The sequence below is a fragment of the Colletotrichum acutatum genome (assembly GCF_030867785.1).
Source record: "Colletotrichum acutatum strain CBS 112980 chromosome Unknown BDZ83scaffold_23, whole genome shotgun sequence".
Classification (NCBI taxonomy): Eukaryota; Fungi; Ascomycota; class Sordariomycetes; order Glomerellales; family Glomerellaceae; genus Colletotrichum; species Colletotrichum acutatum.
Window position 1 is genome coordinate 300,454 of NW_026849017.1, and position 19,394 is coordinate 319,847.

Consider the following 19,394-nt stretch of genomic DNA (forward strand, 5'->3'; position numbering starts at 1 on the left):
TACACGTATCAAGGCTCTTTATTTCCTACAACAGATTGGGAACCGGAGACGTTCCCTCTGACGAGTTCTTTGCGTTCCTACATTGGTCAACATGGTTCAGGGACGAGTTCTCGTCATTGCCGGCTCGGACTGCTCTGGCGGAGCGTGAGTACACACTCTCTCATCTCCAGTTTGTGACAACAGGCGCAGAGAAAAGTTGTTGACACGGGGATTCAAAGAGGCCTCGAGGCGGATCAAAAAGTCATCGCGGCGCATGGCTGTTATGCTATGACGGCCACCACGGCACTGACGGCGCAGGACACGACTGGAGTGCACGACATTCACCATGTTCCGCAGAAGTTTCTGCTCAAGCAGATTGATGCCTGTATTGGTGATATCGGGGTGGACGTTGTCAAAACTGGTGAGATTTTGGCGTCATTGTAGAATGTTTTTGTTCCATGGATCTAAGCAGCTGACTCGGAACCAGGCATGCTGGCTTCGCCTGCTACGATTGAGACGGTTGTTGAGGCTCTCAAGAGACACAAGGTCCCCAAGGTCGTCGTGGACCCGGTATGAAAACGTCATGTTCACACTTTTTTTTTTTTTTTTTTTTGGATAGAGCACCCGAGTTTACTCACACAAACTTTGCCATAGGTCATGATCGCGACCAGCGGCGCGGAGCTGCTCCCCCGCGAGGCCGTCGCCGCGTTGTTGGAGGGTCTGCTGAAGCTCACCACCGTCCTGACGCCAAACATCCCCGAGGCCAAGCTCATCCTCGAGGACTCGGGCCACGCGCCGGTCGAGGTCGAGAGCGTCGGGGACCTCGAGGCGATGGCCAGGTCGGTGCAGGAGCTGGGGCCCGAGTGGGTGCTCGTCAAGGGCGGGCACGCGCCGTTCAAGGCTGACTTAAGTGTGGCCAAGAGCGAGGAGGACAAGGCTGTTGTTGTGGATGTGTTGTATGGGCACGGCGAGTTTTGGCATGTGCAGAGCCCGTATCAGAGTTCGACGAATACGCATGGGACCGGCTGTTCTTTGGCTTGTGAGTTGAGAGATTCTTCGGTCGTGATTGAGTATGATGGAGGCTGATTTGTGTGGCAGCTGCTGTTGCGTCGAATTTGGCAAAGGGGTTTGGTGTACCGGAGGCTGTCAAGTCGGCTTGTCGGTACATTGAAGCTGGGATCAAGACTGCTCCTGGGTACGGAAAGGGACATGGGCCGCTGAACCACTTTCACTCTATCCATACGTTACCCTTTGCACCGTAAGCTCTCTATAAACCACGGGTATAGGCAACGAGTTGACTAAAGCCGATAGGGGGCGCTTTATCGAGTACATGCTTGAGAGGCCGGATGTCAAGGATGTTTGGAAGACGTTTGTGTATCACCCTTTCGTCATGGCCATGGGAGACGGAACGCTGCCCATGGAGTCGTTCAAGCAGTATCTCATCCAGGACTACCTCTATCTAGTACGTGTGCTATGGTCCTCAGCGGAAATTCTTGGTTGCTCATCTTCTATCTTAGGTTCACTTCGCCAGAGCCAATGCACTGGCTTCGTACAAGGCGAAGAGCATAGCAGACATCTCAGCTGTAAGTGTCGCCCATGGTTCTGGAGTGGTTCGTTCTGTGCTGACTCATTTAGGGTGCCACAATCGTCAACCACATAACTCGTGAGATGAGCCTACACATCGACTATTGCAAGGGCTTCGGCATCACGGTGCCTGAAATCGAGGCGACAGAGGAACATCAAGGCAAGTCTAACTTGTGAATTTTGGCCCCTTGGGGAGGGACACAAGAACGAGACTGACAAAGGCCCGTACACACAGCCTGCACAGCGTACACGCGCTACGTTCTCGACGTGGGCGTCAGCGAGGACTGGATTGCGCTGCAGATGGCCCTCGCGCCGTGCCTGCTCGGATACGGCGCCGTGGCGAAACAGCTCCACGGGGACGTCAAGACGAAGCGCGAGGAGAACACGTACTGGAAGTGGATCGAGAACTACGTCGCTGACGACTATGTCGGGGCGGTGAAGACCGGCTCAGGTTTGTGGAGATTTTTTTGATCCCGTATGGTTGAGTAAGTCGTTGTTCATTGCTGACTGACGGGGGTGAAATCACAGAGTTGATTGAGAGACATGCCGCCTTGCAGAGCCCGTCGAGTATAGAGCGGTTGATCAAGATCTTTATTCACGGCACAAAGGTTGGTTTTAATGTTTGTGGGGCGGGGTGAAGCTTGGGCTAACTGTGTTGTAGATGGAGATTGGTTTCTGGGAGATGTTCCCCTACCGGTGAGTTTCGGCGAGGAATGTTTACCGGTAAGCTGGTAATGGCGTTCTGTCGGTGAATATTATTGTTTGTTACGTGGTGAATGCTCTGCAGTTGGAGCGAATGTCCTTCAACCAAAGACGATAGATGGAGGGCTGGCCTTGAACTGGAAACGGGTGTAGCAAGATGGAGGCAAGGATGGTGGCCCCTACATCACATGGCTGCCGTGTTGATACTCAAAACAGCCTCATAGATTGTGGACGAAGTTTCTGCTCCTACCTACCTTTTCTTTCCTTCGTTACCTTAGGTACGTTAAGTATAAATTAGCTAGACCTTAGACAGAGAGAAGGCTGAGCATTACTCGTCGGGCTGATAGAAGCTTCCAATGTCGTCTGATGCATCTTGCCGTGCTTCCTTCCTTCCCTTGACTTCCCGCCGCGGGTGCGCATGCCGTCCCAATTGGTACTGATGCCAAACAGCAGCAGTCAAAGGGTTCCCTTGCACTGCTTGTGCTGAGGCTCACTCGAGGCCAAACGATTTCCAATCATTCAAAACCAGGTCTCCGCAATTCGCATGCAAAAGTCTGAAAAAAAGCTGGAGACACCCCGGTCTAAGCCGAAGTACCATAGTAACCAAACCAGCAAGGTGAGAGAGAGGCAGATAAAAAAAACAGAGAAAAAAAAGTCAAGAACCTTGCTGCTGCAGCAGTTGTAGTGTGCAGATTTGGCAGAGGTGCCTTATCGCGAGTCAGACCCACCATCTTATCCAGCCGATAAAGGCAGTAACAGGCCCACGTGCATTGGGTACGTACCTTTTTCGCCTTAGCAGGGTCCTTCTGGTAGCGGTCGCCGAAAAGTTTTGGGCAGGCAAAGAAAAAAAATTCACCCCGGGACCGCCTTCCCTCGCGCTCCCCAAAACCTCTGACCCTCCTACTCTTTTTCTCCCCCTTCTTTCATCTGCATCCCTCACTTCCTCCATCTCACAATCCTCCATCCCCCTCCCTCCAACGCATCAGTTCTCTTTTCGGTTCGCTCCAGAAAAAGAGTCTACTTCGCGTCTTCATTCCCTCCCCACGGTCTTTCTTTTGGCATCGCTCAAGCAAGCGAAGCACCATTCACGACAAAAAACACTTCGCGCGCTCTTCGTAACTAGCAAACATGTCCTACGGCGGCGGATACGGCGGTGGTGGTCGCGGCGGCGGCGGCTACGGAGGAGGTGGCTACGGCGGTGGTCGTGATCGCCAGGACAGAGGCGGTCGCGATGGCGGCTACGGCGGCGGTGGCTATTCCAACGGGTAAGCATCTCTCTGACTCTATCCTCAAACACGTCGGTCAGGTTCACGAGGCGGCTGTTGCCTTGGCGCGACACCGCTCGTAGTGCCACGATGCTTGTTCCGAATCTGGAGCGCGGTGTCGATTCCAAACAACACCAACCCCAGCTTCAGCATTTATCATTAGACTTTGTCGTCAACACTTTTGCTAACTGGTCAGTGACAGCAACGGATACGGTGGTGGTGGCGGCTACGGTGGCGGTGGTGGTTTCGGCGGTGGCGGTGACCGCATGAACAACCTTGGCGCTGGTCTTCGCACACAAGAATGGGGTCAGTTGATTCACGACAGTATACACAGGCAACGCGTTTGCTAACTTGTTTTTGCACAGATCTTTCCACGATGCCCAAGTTCGAGAAGTCTTTCTACAAGGAGCACGAGGAGGTCGCCAACCGCAGCTCAGAGGACGTCGAGTCCTTCCGTCGCAAGCACCAGATTGCCATTGCTGGCAACGATGTCCCCAAGCCCGTCGAGACCTTTGACGAGGCTGGTTTCCCCAGATATGTCATGGACGAGGTCAAGGCTCAGGGCTTCCCCGCTCCTACTGCCATTCAGTCCCAGGGTTGGCCCATGGCTCTCTCCGGTCGCGACGTCGTCGGTATTGCCGAGACTGGTTCCGGAAAGACGCTTACCTACTGCCTTCCCGCCATCGTCCACATCAACGCCCAGCCTCTGCTGGCCCCCGGCGATGGCCCCATTGTCCTGATCCTCGCCCCTACCCGTGAGCTCGCGGTCCAGATTCAGCAGGAGATTTCCAAGTTCGGCAAGTCTTCCCGCATCCGCAACACCTGCGTTTACGGTGGTGTTCCCAAGGGCCCCCAGATCCGCGATCTCTCCCGCGGTGTCGAGGTCTGCATTGCCACCCCCGGACGTCTCATCGACATGCTCGAGGCTGGCAAGACCAACCTGCGTCGCGTCACCTACCTTGTTCTTGACGAGGCTGATCGCATGTTGGACATGGGTTTCGAGCCCCAAATTCGCAAGATTATTGGCCAGATTCGCCCTGACCGCCAGACTCTCATGTGGTCCGCCACTTGGCCCAAGGAGGTTCGCGCTCTTGCGTCCGACTTCCTTTCCGACTTCATCCAGGTCAACATCGGTTCCATGGACTTGGCTGCCAACCACCGCATTACCCAGATTGTTGAGGTCGTCAACGAGAGCGAGAAGCGTGACCGCATGATCAAGCACCTTGAGAAGATGATGGACAACAAGGAGAACAAGGTCCTCATCTTCGTCGGCACCAAGCGTGTCGCTGACGAGATCACCCGCTTCCTTCGCCAGGACGGATGGCCCGCGCTTTGTATGTTGTCCCATCCTTTTCTTAATCCTCTGCACCGTAGCTAACATTTCCCAGCCATCCACGGTGACAAGCAGCAGAACGAGCGTGACTGGGTCCTCGACCAGTTCAAGACTGCCAAGTCTCCCATCATGGTCGCGACCGACGTCGCTTCGCGTGGTATTGGTGAGTATCATTCCCCCCCAACCTACATGGCAACTTCCAGCAGCCTTGTGCTGTACTTTACTCTTATGTCTAGGGGCTCTCTTACTTGCGCACTCTTGCCTGATGCATTCGTGTTTCCTTGGTTCTCTCTGCTCCTGTGTGGAGTCTTGGTCTGGTGTGCAGCCGTTGGCTCGCTATACTCGCTTTTCCACCCTTGTGCCTCCCATTTGCCTATGGTACAAGCGTGGATGTGGCATTTCTTGATTCGCTCAAGCTGTCCCCAAGATTCCCCAAGCCCGAGGACCCGGTACATTGAACTTTCCAGGATGGCATTTGACGCATATGGACTGCCCTGTCTTCGACGGAGTGAAAACAGCCTGATATATTTATCAAACAAACGTGGTTCCCGGCTGGAACGTTGCTATACAAACCGTGAGGCGTCTGCTAACCCCTTGCTCAAGATGTTCGCAATATTACTCACGTGCTTAACTACGATTACCCCAACAACTCGGAGGATTACATCCACCGTATTGGTCGTACCGGTCGTGCTGGTGCCAAGGGTACCGCCGTTACCTTCTTCACCACTGACAGTCAGTCCTTCCTCTTACCTTACCTGTCTGATCAAAGTGCTAATTTTCTCGCAGACTCTAAGCAGGCTCGTGACCTTGTCAACGTCCTCAGAGAGGCCAAGCAGGAGATTGATCCCCGTCTCGCTGAGATGACCCGCTACGGTGGCGGCGGCGGTGGTGGTCGCTACGGCGGCTGGGGCCGTGGCCGTGGTGGTGGCCGTGGCGGCGGTGGCGGTAGTACGTGTTTCCATTCTCCCCAAGTCTAGTGGCCTAATCGCTGACCGGACTTTCTTTACAGACAACGCTAACAACGCTCCTCTAGGAGGCGCTCGTCGTTGGTAAGAAGCTTGCCAACCGGACCATTCCAAAGGCAAAGTGACTCATCATGCGGCGGCAACTTGCGCAATTCTCATGCAAAATCGGCGTTCACGTAGACGGGGGTTTTAGACTCGAGGTACCCGGGACACGTATCTGTGTCTCCTTCAGTCTGGTATTCCTCCACGGCTGTTTTCATTTTCCTTGAGTGTTTTCTTTTATTTGCCCATAACGGTTTGGGGCTTGTGTGCGATATCTCTTCAGGCATGGTCAAACGTGGATCAGGTTGAACAAAAAGTTAAGACGGAACGGAGACGACACGATGATTGGTGTCGTGGACTGCAATAGAGATCCTCGTGGGGTCCCAGTCACTTTTGATGCTCTTCCATGAGCAAGTATGGATGGCTCAAGTCGAAAGCTCGACAGGTCGTAAAGGCATTCATTAGATGACTGTGTATATCATACATGGCCCTGTCGAGGGCGGCTTACTGCTCAAGTAGTAATAGGAAGATCATCTCATGATAAGACTTGAACATACTCATGCTCTCTACTGGACATCGTGCGTGATAGCCTTTTTAATGCTGGTTGGCATGCTCGTTACTGTTCTCTTGATATGATACTAAATCGTAAGTTAAGGCCTCACGCCAGCCGAGGCCTGGGGGTGGGCCGCCTCATTGACACCAAACCATCGTTTACATGCTGTCGCCTTGTTCGTCCCCGAAATCTTGGTATTGTTTTGGATACTTGACCTCCTTTGCAGCGGCGTCTTTATGGGGAAAAGTCCGCCATCCACAGACTCGATAAAACGCGCCTGTGGGACTATTTGGAAGGGATCATGGATGGGTGTTTCTATGACTAGAAGAGAGCGCGGGAATCGGAGTCAATGTTTGTGATGCCCAAAAGGGTATGATTGTCTCGCCCGTCTGCTTGAACGTACTGACTGCTCCGATCGTGTCATGCTTCAACGTGACCATCCCTGTATGGGCCTTCCGTTCTCCCTTTGGATGATGGAAGTTTCGTCAGTCATGTGCTGGGTTGCTGTCCACCCTTTTCCCCCAACTCGCTCAAGTGCCTCTTCACGCTCTGTGTGTAAACGAGTATCTGAATGGCCACATGGGACTTTACTGTGCAATAACCCGAGGGCCCAAGAATCTGACACGGAACGAGCAGAGGGAAGGACAGGGTCGTAGAGAGTTTCTGATACTTTGACTCGGCCCCGCCCGTCCGTTCAGCATCATTTCTTTTTGAGAGAGGAATGGAGATGGAAATCATATCGTCGTCATGGTACACGTTCCTTTACCTGCAATACAGTTCTCCTCGAAGTCTTGAGTTTCCATCCCTGGATTCCAAACCTCGAGATGCGGGAAAAAGCCTGTTGTATTCATGTGACATGGCTGTTTTGATGTCTCTGGACCTCTAGAGTAGAGCCAGCTTGCCCCGAGATTCGCCACACCGCTCGTCGTCTCGGAAAAAGGGGGGCGGGAGGCGGGGGGCGGAAGGGTTTCTATATGAATCCCAAAAAGGGGTATGAACTTGACTTCGTCGTGCAAGATCCTCAGTAATACCCCCCTCCATCGTGAAGGACGAGCTAGAGCCCACTTAGTTGAGCCTGTCTCCGAATCCATCACAGAAATTGATCTGGTCTACACCTCTGTTCTTCAGTAACGGACTGACTCCCAAACGACCAACAAAGAACGAAAGAAACAAGTCTGAGATGACAAGACGGCCAGGCTCTTATGTGACTGTCAACTGAGGATACGATATCAAAAGAATTGCTAAACACTCAAAGCCTTCTGTCCAAGTCGGCAGGTCTCTCCCACGGTAATCAATGTACTCACAAACAAAGGGCTTGCTATTCCATGGTGAACCGTATCAGACTTCACTTCACGACCCAGGGAAAACACATCATGTAGCAAAAGGGATGATTCCTAGCTGGACATACAGTCATACAAAGTAACGGCCTATCAAAATTACCAAGCCACGAGTGCCATACCACCTATAATCCTCCGTATCACGCGCCAGCCTATGCCACAGACGCAGACCGAAGCCGTCCTCATGAACCTTGCACAAGCCAGAGTCGGAAAAGGAAGATGATTCAAAGTCAAACGATGCCAGGCCCCAACGATCGATTCTGAATGCCCCCAGATAAAAAAAAACAAGCCAAGAAACCGATACCTGAAAACTCCCCGCTGAATGATGCCGAATGACAATGCCCATCCATGCTTTGATGCCCATACTCAAAAGTCAACATGCATCATGCTCGAGTTGCGAGACTTTGGTCGAACCATATCAATGATTGAGGCTCTTCGAGATGAGAAGCGCCGAGGTCTCACGCCCACAGGCCTAACCGGAGACAGAAGCGGGTTACCAATGTTAGCTGTGCCAAAGGTGCTTGTATCGGTGGTGCTTGCGCCAGTGGCACTGATTCCCTTGGTGCCGTTGCTGCTGCTGGCACATGACTGTGAGTGTCGACGGCGCTTCTCCTTTGCTTCCAACCAGCGCCTGACCCCGGAACCCTAATCCCATGAGACAAGGTCTTTCTGCTTTCCGCTCTCATCCAGTTCAACGACCACAGCAGCGAACTCGCCACGTTCATCTTCGGCTTCAAGGTCGTCCATCTCAAGCTCAACCTCTTCGCCGTCCTCTAGCATAGTTTTGCCCTTTCTGAGATAGTCGCTTCTGATGTCCCAGCCAAACTTCCACACCCACGTCTCGAGTTCAGAGAAGGCCTGACCGACGGCAGCCTGCTCAGGAGTGGCAAGCGAATTGAGGCTAAGGAGCACTTCGTTGAGTCGCCGCTTGTAGACAATCAGGGCCATGCGTAGGTCACGGGCATATGAAGGGCCGTAGTCGAGAACGGACCCATCGAGGTAGCGTTCGTTGTAGACGAGCTGAGCCGTGATAGTCTGCAGGAGCGAACGGGCCAGCTCCGGGCGCTTGAGAGGTAGTGCGTAGCTCTTCAAGATGATGGAGACCAGCATGTGCCACCACTGCTGGATACACGCCTCGTTGCCAAGATGCATACCGACAATGAAGGCAAACTGGAGCTCACCGACAACGTCATCGTCAGTAGCACCACCGGAAAGCAAGTGAGCAGTCGCATCGACTGCCTGCTCAGTACGTTGAGCGCCGACACTTTCTGCATCGTATGTTTTGGCGCCCTGGCTGAAGGTAAAGTTCAACTCTGTGCTTGCAACAACACTGGGCATTCTCTTTTCAAGCTCGAGCTCAGCGGGAAGCATAAGCGCCCCCTTCACGCGGTCCGAGGTATGCACAGCCCAGTCACTGGCCTGGCGGGCGGTAATTCTGCTCAAGAGAGGCGCGGTGATGGCGTTGGTCAGCTGCTGCCAAATGTTGGTGTTTCTTGCGAACTCGGGTTCGGGACTGGAAGAACCGGATGTAGCCGATTTGACGGTGGCATTGAGAGCGCGGATCTGGTAGGGGGCCAGCTTGGGGTAAATGTCCTGGATGTTATCCTTTTGGAAACGGGCTTCGACCTGGCTGGCGGGCTCGCCGATGACCTCGTTGAACTTGTCCCATTGCATGACGTGGATCCTCTCGGCGGCCGTGCTGATGATCCAAAAACCGGAGCGCGTGGTGCTGGCCTCCATCTCCGAGACCCAGAAGAAATGTGAGCCCAGGGGAATGTCTCTGACGCCGACAAATTCGCGGGCGGTGAAGGAGACAGAATCGTAGCCTACAGTGAAGTGAGCAGGCAAGTCCATGACGAGGACAACATCTCCTCCTCCAAGTCGGTGCTCATGCTGGGGGAGGCCTGCTGGTTGGCGCTGGCGGCGACATCAAGAGACTCGATGGGTGCCAGAGGCGGGGGCTCATCGTCGTCGGGGACGGTGTTGTGGTCCATGGTGACTTGTTGCGACAGGGAGGAGTCGACGGGCTGGTGTACGTGCAAAGAGCCGAGAGGATGGGCGCCGGTGACGCGGATGGATTTGCAGGATGGAGCTCTGGTGGAGACGGAAGAGTCGGACTTTGGCAGGCCCGAGTTTTTGAAAAGGGCGGGCCGGAGAGGGGCGTCGATGGAGGCGCCGGCGGTCATCTTTTGGAGATGGTGGGAGTAGTCCCCACTACCGTCCGAACCTAAGTTAAGAATCGTCAGATAAGTCGAGGCGCGGAGAGAATACGGCCTAATTCTGATGGGTATCAAGCGAATGATACAGCCAAATGGTTGTTACGAAAGCGACGTGTTGTTGACGATTGTCGAGGAGAAGCAAAGCGTTGTCGAAAAAAAAAAGCTCTCCGAGGAATTTTATTGTTGTGCGGGCGACGGAATGGAGCGCGGAAGAAGAGTAGGCGGAAAAAGACGAAGGAAGAACGAGTGACGATGAAGCAGGTCGAGGCTGCCTGAGATGGTCGTTGGGTAAATCCAGCCTCCGGAAACACACTTTCTGGAGGAAAGTAGGTATCCGTAGTGGGCGCCGAAGAAGTTGGAAAAACGAGGTGCGGGCGAGAAAAATCGAGCAGGTCGTCTGTAGTAGTCAAGGACAAGGAGGTGAGGTAAGATAAGGTTGAGGTTGTTCCGGCCAGAAAACGCGACGGAGGGCACGCGAGGCAGCAAAGAATGCCCTGACGCGACCGGATTTCGAGACTTGGAAGGAACAAAAAAAACTTCAAGAGCAATGGAAAGAGAGAGAAAGATCGAAGAATGCGACCCTGCCGAGGCAGCAACCAAGATTTATCATTGTCTGGTGCGGCCTACCTTAGGTACTCCTTCCCTCCCATGCTTATCCATCTTGACCCCCTTCCCCCCCCCCTTCCTTCCCCCTCCATCTCACCCGGGGGATTCCTTCCCTCAGACAACAATGAGGCAGACAGCAGATTTCTAACAACCACAGACGGGTCTGGACCTTCCCCTCACCTAGCTTCGTTTCCGTTCGAGACAATGCGGCAACCCGGCGAAAACAAAAGGAAGGAAGGGGCGAGAGGGTGTTGGATAGCCTGTAGGCGATACTTTAGCTACTCGTATGCTGCTGCCGTATGCCCGCCGTATCGGTACATGTTCCAGGTTTGAGGACTGCAGACTACGTCATGCGTAACCTCTACTAAGATTACCCATCTCACCTGGGGTGGTGGTGGAAGGTGGGAGACACGGGACGACATTACCGGACCGGTAGAGCCGCCAAACTGATGGGCCGTGGCTCAGCACTGTAAATTCCAGGTCCGTAGGTCTCAACTGACTGTTGGAGCACCCCGGGCGGTAATGAGCCCAAGGTAAGTAAGGTAGGCCGTCTTTTCGAATCTACAGGAGACTTAATTGACTCGCAATCACAACAGCGATAGGCGAGCCCCAGAGCAGCATTGTGACATTTCCACTCATCGATCGTTCCAGGCGAGCACCTACCTCAGTGATTGACCGTGGTCGTGGGGTGAGGAAGCAAGTCAACGAGAAACGTCTCGGTCGCAATTTGGGAGAGATACCTTAGTCCTACCCGTCTCTAGCTCCCGCCATGAATGTCAAAACAAGACTGCCATCCCGTTGATCCGTCCCAAGAATTAGGGTAAGGTACCTAAGGTACGGAGAACGAACACCGGCATCGATACGGGTACATCTAATCAGCAAAAAACACAAAAATTCTCACCGTCCACCGTCCACACAGTGGAGCACCACCCGCCGTTCGGTTCCGTAAAGCAACCAACGTCTTCTTCTCCCGTCTCTTACCCTCCCGCCCCGCCCCGAAGCGACATCCGTAATCCCCCTCCATCCCCACACCTTCCTCCGAGTTCCGGAACTCGGAAAACCCGCATCCTAAGAAAACAAACCACCAGAGAGAAAAACCCCACCACCACCACCAACCCGTCCACGATATCCGTAAAAGAATCCACTCCGGGACCCCCGACTTTTTTTCTTCCCATGCATCCCACGGTCCCTTCACGTTACAATTGGGGGCCAAAAAACACAAAACAAGACAGGTGCTTGACACGTGTACCTTACATTAAGGGAAAAGGAGACTACGGGATGTAGTTTAAACGCAATAAACTAACATGAACGCTAGTATCATCGACACCAAGGATTAAATGCGGAAAGAAAAAAAAAAAAGAAGCATTCTTTCTCCTGCATCTTTAACCCTGTGCCCTGCCCCCGAATTCCCGTCACCACCACCCCGCCGTTCCATTCACTCGGGTTTTCCATTTCCAAACCATAAAAACTCCACAAGCGCATCGGCACCCAAAAGGAGCAAGCAAACTCAACCAAGCCCATATGCAGGGACTCGCGGGTTTGGTGCGGCCCCCAATACAACCGTTAAGCCAACAACGGGAAAAAAGGGAAAACGAAAAAGAGGGGTCCGCTGTGCCGTCCTGTTTAAAACCGCAAAGGTGGTATTTGTTTGTTTGCTCATTGGCTCTGTGTACTCTGAGTACAACACAACCCAGAATTTAAACAAAAACCCAGAGCCCGCCCGTTTGGATGCAGCACCTCGCACCCTTCGGCGTGTTGGTTTGCTCGGTGCGTACGTGTACGACGAATACCTTGAGTGAGGTGACTTCAATAATTGGCCCAATAATCATTTTGCACCGTCGCCGCCGCCAAAATAAATTCAACGTATACAGAATGTTCCTTTTCTCTCATTCGCACCCCCTCTCACCAGTATCACCAACTGCATCGATCCTTCCTTCCTCAATGTTCCATAAGGTTGTGCTCCCTCGTACTTTCCTTCGTTGTCGCATATGAGCCAACCAGGCATTCGGTCGGAAAGAAGTACTGCCTTTGGCCTATTTTAAACACCAACGCCAACGTATGCTCACCGACTCTTTTTCATCCTTCACATTCACGACATCCCACCGCCTAAACCTCGAAAAAGAGGGCGAACAAACGCCTCGTCGTCACCGGCGAGTCTGTTCTCACTCCTCGGCCCCGCCGAATCGCCAAATCCCGCATATGCACAGAACTCGGAAGGAAAACATCGATAGAAGTAGAGAGGAAGGCAAACAAGCAGGTCGAAGGTTTGAACAAGCTTTTTCAAAAGAAGCAGCGGCCCCTGTCAATCACCCGTCAATAACCAGAACTCTACTTTCCTCCTTCCCTCCTTCCCTCCTTACCCCTCCTCTTGGGACTTTGCCTTTCTTACCTTCAGGCTGCAAGGAATAAGACCGGGAACCTTGGAAGTGTATTGGCCAACAAACCTCCCGGAATTTCGCATATATGTCCGGTCCCGCAACTCAAAAGAAACCTTGGAGGCCTCTCCTGTTTTCCCTCTCCCTCTCTTTCTACGTATTTCCTCTCTGTTGCTGCGATTCATACACCTTGACAATCCGAGAGACCCTGAGAATTACAAGGCAAAAACCAAGATGCCACCCCGAGAGCTTCACCTAACCAGGTCTTCATCCTTCACCAACAAACCAAAAACACAATCCCATTGTCATTTGCCAACCAACACCCTTTCCTTCTGTTACCCTACATGCAGCTATCCGCGCCGCACCTCTCTCCTGCCACAAACAACCCCTCGTCCACATCAACGTAAGAATAAGCAGCGCCACTCATCCATCCCCATGTCACCACCACCCCTCCCACACACATCCACACACTCTCTTCCACATACACACACACACACACACACCCTCCTTCATGCACACGCGAGCAAACCGACCGACTCCCGTAGCGTCAGTTACACATAGATCCTTTCTCTCCGAAAAAAAGAAGTCAACCTACCTTACCTAGGTACTAAGCCAAAACCTAGCGTAGCTTCCCTCGCCCCCGCTCCTCCCCTCCCCTCCATTCCCCTTCCCTCTCCGCCCAGCCTGCCTTACCTACCAGCGCTAGCAGACCAACACTAAAACACCGTTGGCAAGAAAAATCCGACACCAACACCAACACAATGGGAACGAACCAACAAACGACACAAAAGATCCTAAAATGAACCCTTGTCTCTATTCCCGCAAAATCCTTGTCCACATGCATGTCAGAAGTGCAATGCCGCTTGTTTGATGAAGACAAAAAAATCAAACTAGGCTTGCAAGGGAAATGGTGCTACCATCCATTATTCCCACACTTTGCCATCTGCGTCATCAGACAGTTCAACATCGATATATCCTTGTTCCAAAAGAAAATGCCAATTCTGCAACAGTCAGTTTGGCTTTCAGCTTCATCACTCAGTTTTTCAGCCTCACTGCACACGGTGTTCGTCCAATTTTGACTACTTGTTTATGTCATTGTAGGTTGAGTTGATTCGTCACCGTTCAAAGCTTAGTTGTGTAGTTGTGCTCAATTGTAAGTCGCATCGCGAGTCAGGCTGCCAAAGTAATGCTGTGAAAGAGGTGTATTTTCTCGAGAATCTTTTACATTTCCTTTTCCACCGCGAAAAGCAAATTAACTGTCAAACGCATTCTGTCGACGCCCTGAACGTCCGTGTATGTGTAGGTATCTCGGCCACTCCAAAGGTCCGTCCTTGCCAACCCTGTGCTTTCGCCCTCTACCGAGAAAAAAAGTCCCCGTTTTCCGAAATCCTTATCGCCGTCCGAGAAGAGCAGCTCCCTCGAGGGACCCAAGTCTGAAAAGGAAAAAGGTATCGTCTGCAAAGGATGGAGTCATGGCCTCCGCTCTCAACTCCCAGGCGTGCACGCCGGTCGTCCTTTTCCCAATCATCACAGAGCATCTTTGTCCTCGATTACTCGGGGGCGAGACTGCTCTGTGAGATCAGTGTCGAGCCCGTGACGTTGTTCAAATCGAAGCCGGCTCGCGCCCATGTCGAGAAACCCTCTCCAGACTGAGACCATAAATGGCCAACCAAAGCGAACCTCCACCCGTTTCGTCAAATCATGACCCCCCTCAACCGTCCTCGTAAATGCAGAAACCACACCGGTCCAAGGAAAAAGCCGTTGCCCAATGCATCATCTTATGTGGAGAAAAGAAAACCGAGGAAGAATCAGCATCGCATCGCGATGTGAATGATCAAGCCTCAGACGGGTGTGCCTGAGGCGCCAGTGAAATTGGTGGTAACGCATCGAAACCATGCTGTGCGTGTACTCGATCGAAACGTGAAAATCCCAAAGCCATCAATTGGCGGATATCGCTTCGTAAACCAGAATTTTGCCGCGCGTCTAGTAGCTGAAGGAAACGAAGTTGAAAGTTCGTAGTATAGACATGTACGGATGTGTGGCTGTCGTCGTGTGAAAGGGAACCCGATAATGTACAAGTTCATCTCCTCTTTCATCATTACGGTTGGGTCCCTTTTCGTTGGCGGATCAGCCGTCCTCAGTGGCTTGAAGCCTGAGCACCGTTATCTGCCTATACAGTTAGTTGGCCGAGGTCAGTCATACAGACGATTTGAAACTCACGTGAGTTGTACATGCTCTGGTTCGGCTGGCCGTAAGGAGACTGAGGTTGGTAGTTGGCAGAGTACATGTGGGAGCCGTTGTACTCGGGAAGAGGCTGCTGCGCAACGCCTCCAGCGGACGGGGGGGCAGGGTACTGCGAGGGCTGATATCCGATGGGCGGCAACTGGACCTGGCGACCAGGCGCGTATGCAGAAGCTGACGATGAGCCGTCAGGTGCAGACTGAGGATCACCTGAACCATTCTGGGCGGCGGCCTGTGCGGCGGCCGCAGCTTGACGCTGGCGTTCGTCCTCGGCCTTGCGAGCGGCCTCCTCCTCCTTCTTGCGTTGCTTCCATTCCTTGCGAATTTCCTTGAACTCTGTTGCCCGAAATGTTAGCCTCCATGCATTGCGACAAAGATGTCTTGGCGCAGTTTTCGTAAGTTTGTCGCGGACACTAGGCCATGTGCATGGCACTGGGTCAAACAAGCTAAAAACCACGGCTCGCTAAGCTGCGGGATGTACGACGCTAGTCCCGCGTACCGCTTGGCAGCGCAAACGCGAGCACGATTTCGACAAAATACGGAACCAACAACGACGCGGGATCCAAAGTGTGCTGCAAAACGTACCTTCGGGTGTTCTCTTCTGTCCATGAGACTGCATTGTGACGTGTGCATTGAGATGGTTCAATGTGCCGTAAGCCTTCTCGCAGCCATTCCAACCGCACTTGTACATGCGCTCAATCTCCTCATATCGTCGACGGGGTCGCTTGTGCTGCTGGGCACCGGGGATCGGAACGAAAGAGTATACCTGGTTGCCAAACTGTTACGTCAGTACACTGGTTCCTCCATTGGACGAGAATACGCGCGTGTGCCAGCCTCCGAGCCTGCGCCAATGGCCGTGCTGCCAAGTCAGTTCTGAAGCCCCCCCTCTTTGGACGGTTTCCTCACAGATTCTGCAGCGCAGAGCACTGCTCGGATGACTTGCCGTAAAAAGAGTCGGCGCAAACTTTTCCTCCTGACGCGCTGGCACACCTGAAATTCATCGCCTGCTAGCTTCACTTACCTGGCTGGGTCGTCCCTGGGGAGGGGCAGAGCTCGGTGTCGGGGGAAAGACGTGACTTGCGGGAGTCAGGGGACCGGCGCTGTGTTGGCCGTAGCCGGTCCAATCGGGACGGGGCTGGTAGGCGGGATGCTGGTAGGAGTGCGACATGTCTCCCGGAGGGGGACCGTAGGGAGAGTGTTGTCCGTACGCGTAGGTAGGACTCGGCGCCGCTATCGACGGATCTATGGGTACATCATGGTCAGACTTGGCCAGAGGGACCTGATGGTTACGGCCATCTTGCTGGGGCAAAGACGGACTGCTTGCTTGTTGCGCCATGCCTCCGCTGCCACCGTTGTGGTTGCTAGCAGGATGGTATGATCGCTGAATATGTTCAGGGAAGGATCCTGACCGCGCAGAAGGCGGGTAAACGCTGTACTCGGAGGTGGGCGTCGCCGAGGTAGAGTAGTTGCTGGGGCGAACCTCTTGTTGGGTCGCGTATTGCGCAGCAGATGCGTGATCTGCAGATGAACCTTCAGAACGGGTGTCGCCGCAGTTGCTTGGGTAAGGCGAAGGCAAACCTGACTGCGAGTACTCGGTAGCACTGCGTTCCATAGAGGTGCTGAGCGAGGTCAGGAGCGAGCTGATGGCAGCGGCTTCTGGGCGGGAACCTCCAAGCTGTGGCGAGCCTGAAGAGAGCAGTGATGCGTGGTTGTCAACGAACTGGTGTTGCGTTGGGACCAAGAACATGCTACAGTTCAGAGGAACGTCTTGGGTCGCAAAGAATGGCTGGAGAGTCCTTAGTTCTCAAGCCAACGGGTAGATGGTTCGCAGGTTCGTGGTAGACGGTTCTTCTTCTGTTCTTTTCCGAATGCAAGAGCGGTCGATGGGATGGCTCAGGAAGCGGTCTTTCAAGTAGCGGTAGCGGGTTGGGCTTGTACTTGAAGAATGAAAAGAAGGATAATGGAAGAAGTAGTAGTAGTAGACGACTGATGCCGGGAGTGAAGTGAGACTTGAGGCGGCGCGACGATGGTGTATAAAGATGGCGGCCAAGATAGCGCGGGCCACCCAAGGGCTCGGGTTTATGGTTAAATGGGGATGTGATGACAACAAAGTCGCTAGCCACGGCCCTGAGCGAGGATCTCTCAAAGTGGCAAGGATAGTGTTGTCTTTGCCAGATCACGGAAAGGACGCCTCTTTTTTTTTTTTTTTTTTTCCTCTGGCTCTTACTCGCTTTGGCTGAGAAAGAGGTTGACGGTATTGCCTGGGGAGAGCGACACTAAAATAGTGCGCTAAGTAGTAATGGATGGGCTGGGCTCTCCGCTTGAGTTCAGGCCGAGCGAGTCCTTAGCGTCTGGATCGGAGATAGGGCAGGGGTGAGAAGGCCCACGAGCTGGGTGTGTGTATGGAACCTGGGCCAAAGGCGGCGAACAGTGCCGTAGGCGTATGAGAGGGTAGGTACTCCGTACACCGAGGAGAGGGAGACTAAAGGTTGAGTGGGGTTGGCGAGGAGGATGGGATGTCGAAGGGTTCCTCTTTGCGTATAGCGTAGGGTGTGCCTCTTCTTTGATCGGGGTTGGCGTGTGTCTGGATTTGGCCTGGTGTAGAGGTTGGGACCTGACTTGACGAGATGGCAGATGGGAGTCCCGAGAAAGCAACTGACTCTTGTCTGATCTGGCTGGCGGGATGCAGGAGACTGTGGGATGCAGGTGCTGCAACGCAGAAGAAGCGACTGAGCGCGGTGCCGCAGTGCTGAGGGTGGTGATGAGTTGGATGATGCGTTGGTTGGTGCAGGAGCAGTGCGCACTCGTACGCAGCAAGAGCGAGAAGAACCTGGTACAGCCAGCACAGCTTTCGACAGGCTGGGCGAAGGTACGGTAGTGTCGTGTCGGGTGTGAGAGAGAGAGAGAGAGAGAGAGGTGTAGGAATACTTCGTAGACTGTATGTACGGTAGCTAGCTGGATGGTGGGTGCTGATGCCTCGATGCTCGTGCGGTAGGGGGGCGTGGTTGACCTTGGCCTTGGTACGAAAGTAGGTACGTAGTGTACGAATACTGGAGGGTAAGGTGGGTGGGTGAGTGGGCTGGTGGGCACGAGTGGTGGCGGAGGGTGGATGCTCCTTCCTCTGGTCTTTCCGACTTTACTCGACTTGACGACGTCGACGAGTGAGGTACGTGCTCGTGCTGCCGCTGCCGCTGCCGAATGCTGGAAGCAAAGAGCGTGCGTGCGTGCGTGCGTGCGTGTGTCTTGCGTAGTGCGGTTTTCCCGTGGTGCTAGTAAGAGGAAAGAGAAGTAGCGCGGGCGGAGCGTATGTTTGTGGTTGTTGTGTGTAGTGAGATGAAAGAAGAGCGAGATAAAGATGGGGTAATTTTTTTTTCTTGTTGTCGAGTGAGTTTCTCTCTCCGAGTCTTCTGGCGCGTCTGGTCTTTCTTTCTCTCTTTCTCCTTCTCGCTCAGCTCGGTGAAGCACCAGTGTGTGGGAAATGTGAAGGGGGAAGGCGAAGCTAAGGAAGGGGGTAAGGGGGTAAACCCAATGAAGGTTTATGACGAGGGGAGTTCGATCTTAGCGCCGTTCCCGGGAGGAAGACGAATTTAATACTTGCGACGGAAGAGGGATAGGAAGAATGGGGTAAGCTTGAGGAGGAGAGAGAGAGAGAGAGAGAAAAATAATGGACCGCCTGAGTGACGGGTCAGCGCGAGGGCTAATTGCAGCAGGTGGAGACGCGTCGACGGGCCTGTGAGTGTGAGTGTGCGGTGGGCAAGGATGCGTTGGAGAGTGGAAGGATGAAGGGTGAACCGTGAAGGGGGTGAAGACTGGAGTGAAGGGGTGAGTGAATGTGATGGATGAGTGAGGTGGAAGGGTGAAATCCCGGGAGACAGACACCTCCAGACTCTCCAGCCTCCAGCCTCCAGGTCCAAATCGTGGTTGTGGTTGCCTTTTCCAAGGTTGCTGCTCTTGCCCTGCCCAATTGGCAATGCTTACACTACAGCCCAGAGGCCAGAGCAGAGGGGGGCTATCTTCCTCTGTACCTTGTCTACGTATAAGCTGGTAGGTATCTACGGAGAAAGGAAGTATCACCGTGAGCAGTCAGGGCAGCAATTATTGGGATACCTAGGAAATGGAAAATTGACGACGAGACTGCTCCGAAATGTAACTGGGCAGACGACCGAGTCCGGGGGAGTGCGAGCAGTGATTGG

At 53.4% G+C, this 19,394-nt stretch overlaps 4 protein-coding genes across 4 annotated transcripts; 2 read left to right on the forward strand and 2 right to left on the reverse strand.

Moving 5' to 3' along the window:
* Positions 1 to 91: 91 nt before the first annotated feature.
* BDZ83DRAFT_572110 (phosphomethylpyrimidine kinase) lies at positions 92 to 2,263 on the forward strand (the record flags this gene model as incomplete). The annotated part of the gene is made up of 11 exons (XM_060504468.1): positions 92 to 144; positions 219 to 400; positions 467 to 549; positions 634 to 1,018; positions 1,078 to 1,237; positions 1,291 to 1,441; positions 1,497 to 1,562; positions 1,615 to 1,727; positions 1,785 to 2,014; positions 2,092 to 2,171; positions 2,225 to 2,263. The coding sequence occupies 11 exons, from the start codon at positions 92 to 94 to the stop codon at positions 2,261 to 2,263; spliced, it is 1,542 nt and encodes a 513-aa protein (XP_060367659.1).
* A 964-nt stretch (positions 2,264 to 3,227) lies between these two features.
* On the forward strand, positions 3,228 to 5,950 carry BDZ83DRAFT_196957 (P-loop containing nucleoside triphosphate hydrolase protein). The gene is made up of 7 exons (XM_060501633.1): positions 3,228 to 3,530; positions 3,727 to 3,836; positions 3,896 to 4,864; positions 4,919 to 5,026; positions 5,467 to 5,595; positions 5,650 to 5,811; positions 5,873 to 5,950. The coding sequence occupies exons 1-7, from the start codon at positions 3,394 to 3,396 to the stop codon at positions 5,914 to 5,916; spliced, it is 1,659 nt and encodes a 552-aa protein (XP_060367660.1). The 5' UTR covers positions 3,228 to 3,393; the 3' UTR covers positions 5,917 to 5,950.
* A 2,455-nt stretch (positions 5,951 to 8,405) lies between these two features.
* Positions 8,406 to 9,946, reverse strand: BDZ83DRAFT_717682 (AAR2 protein; the record flags this gene model as incomplete). Its single annotated transcript, XM_060511974.1, is given in 2 exon segments — positions 8,406 to 9,677; positions 9,689 to 9,946. The coding sequence occupies 2 exon segments, from the start codon at positions 9,944 to 9,946 to the stop codon at positions 8,406 to 8,408; spliced, it is 1,530 nt and encodes a 509-aa protein (XP_060367661.1).
* Positions 9,947 to 15,097: 5,151 nt separating this feature from the next.
* Positions 15,098 to 16,948, reverse strand: BDZ83DRAFT_717683 (uncharacterized protein; the record flags this gene model as incomplete). The annotated part of the gene is made up of 4 exons (XM_060511975.1): positions 15,098 to 15,126; positions 15,181 to 15,537; positions 15,787 to 15,967; positions 16,223 to 16,948. 4 exons carry the CDS (start codon positions 16,946 to 16,948, stop codon positions 15,098 to 15,100), a joined length of 1,293 nt encoding a protein of 430 aa, XP_060367662.1.
* Positions 16,949 to 19,394: the final 2,446 nt, after the last annotated feature.

Bases quoted from the DNA above. Each gene is read 5' to 3' on its own strand.
- BDZ83DRAFT_196957 (XM_060501633.1), top strand. From the start codon at position 3,394: ATGTCCTACGGCGGCGGATACGGCGGTGGTGGTCGCGGCGGCGGCGGC. The intron at 4,865-4,918 runs GTATGTTGTCCC...AACATTTCCCAG, and splicing joins GGACGGATGGCCCGCGCTTT to CCATCCACGGTGACAAGCAG. The intron at 5,596-5,649 runs GTCAGTCCTTCC...ATTTTCTCGCAG, and splicing joins TACCTTCTTCACCACTGACA to ACTCTAAGCAGGCTCGTGAC.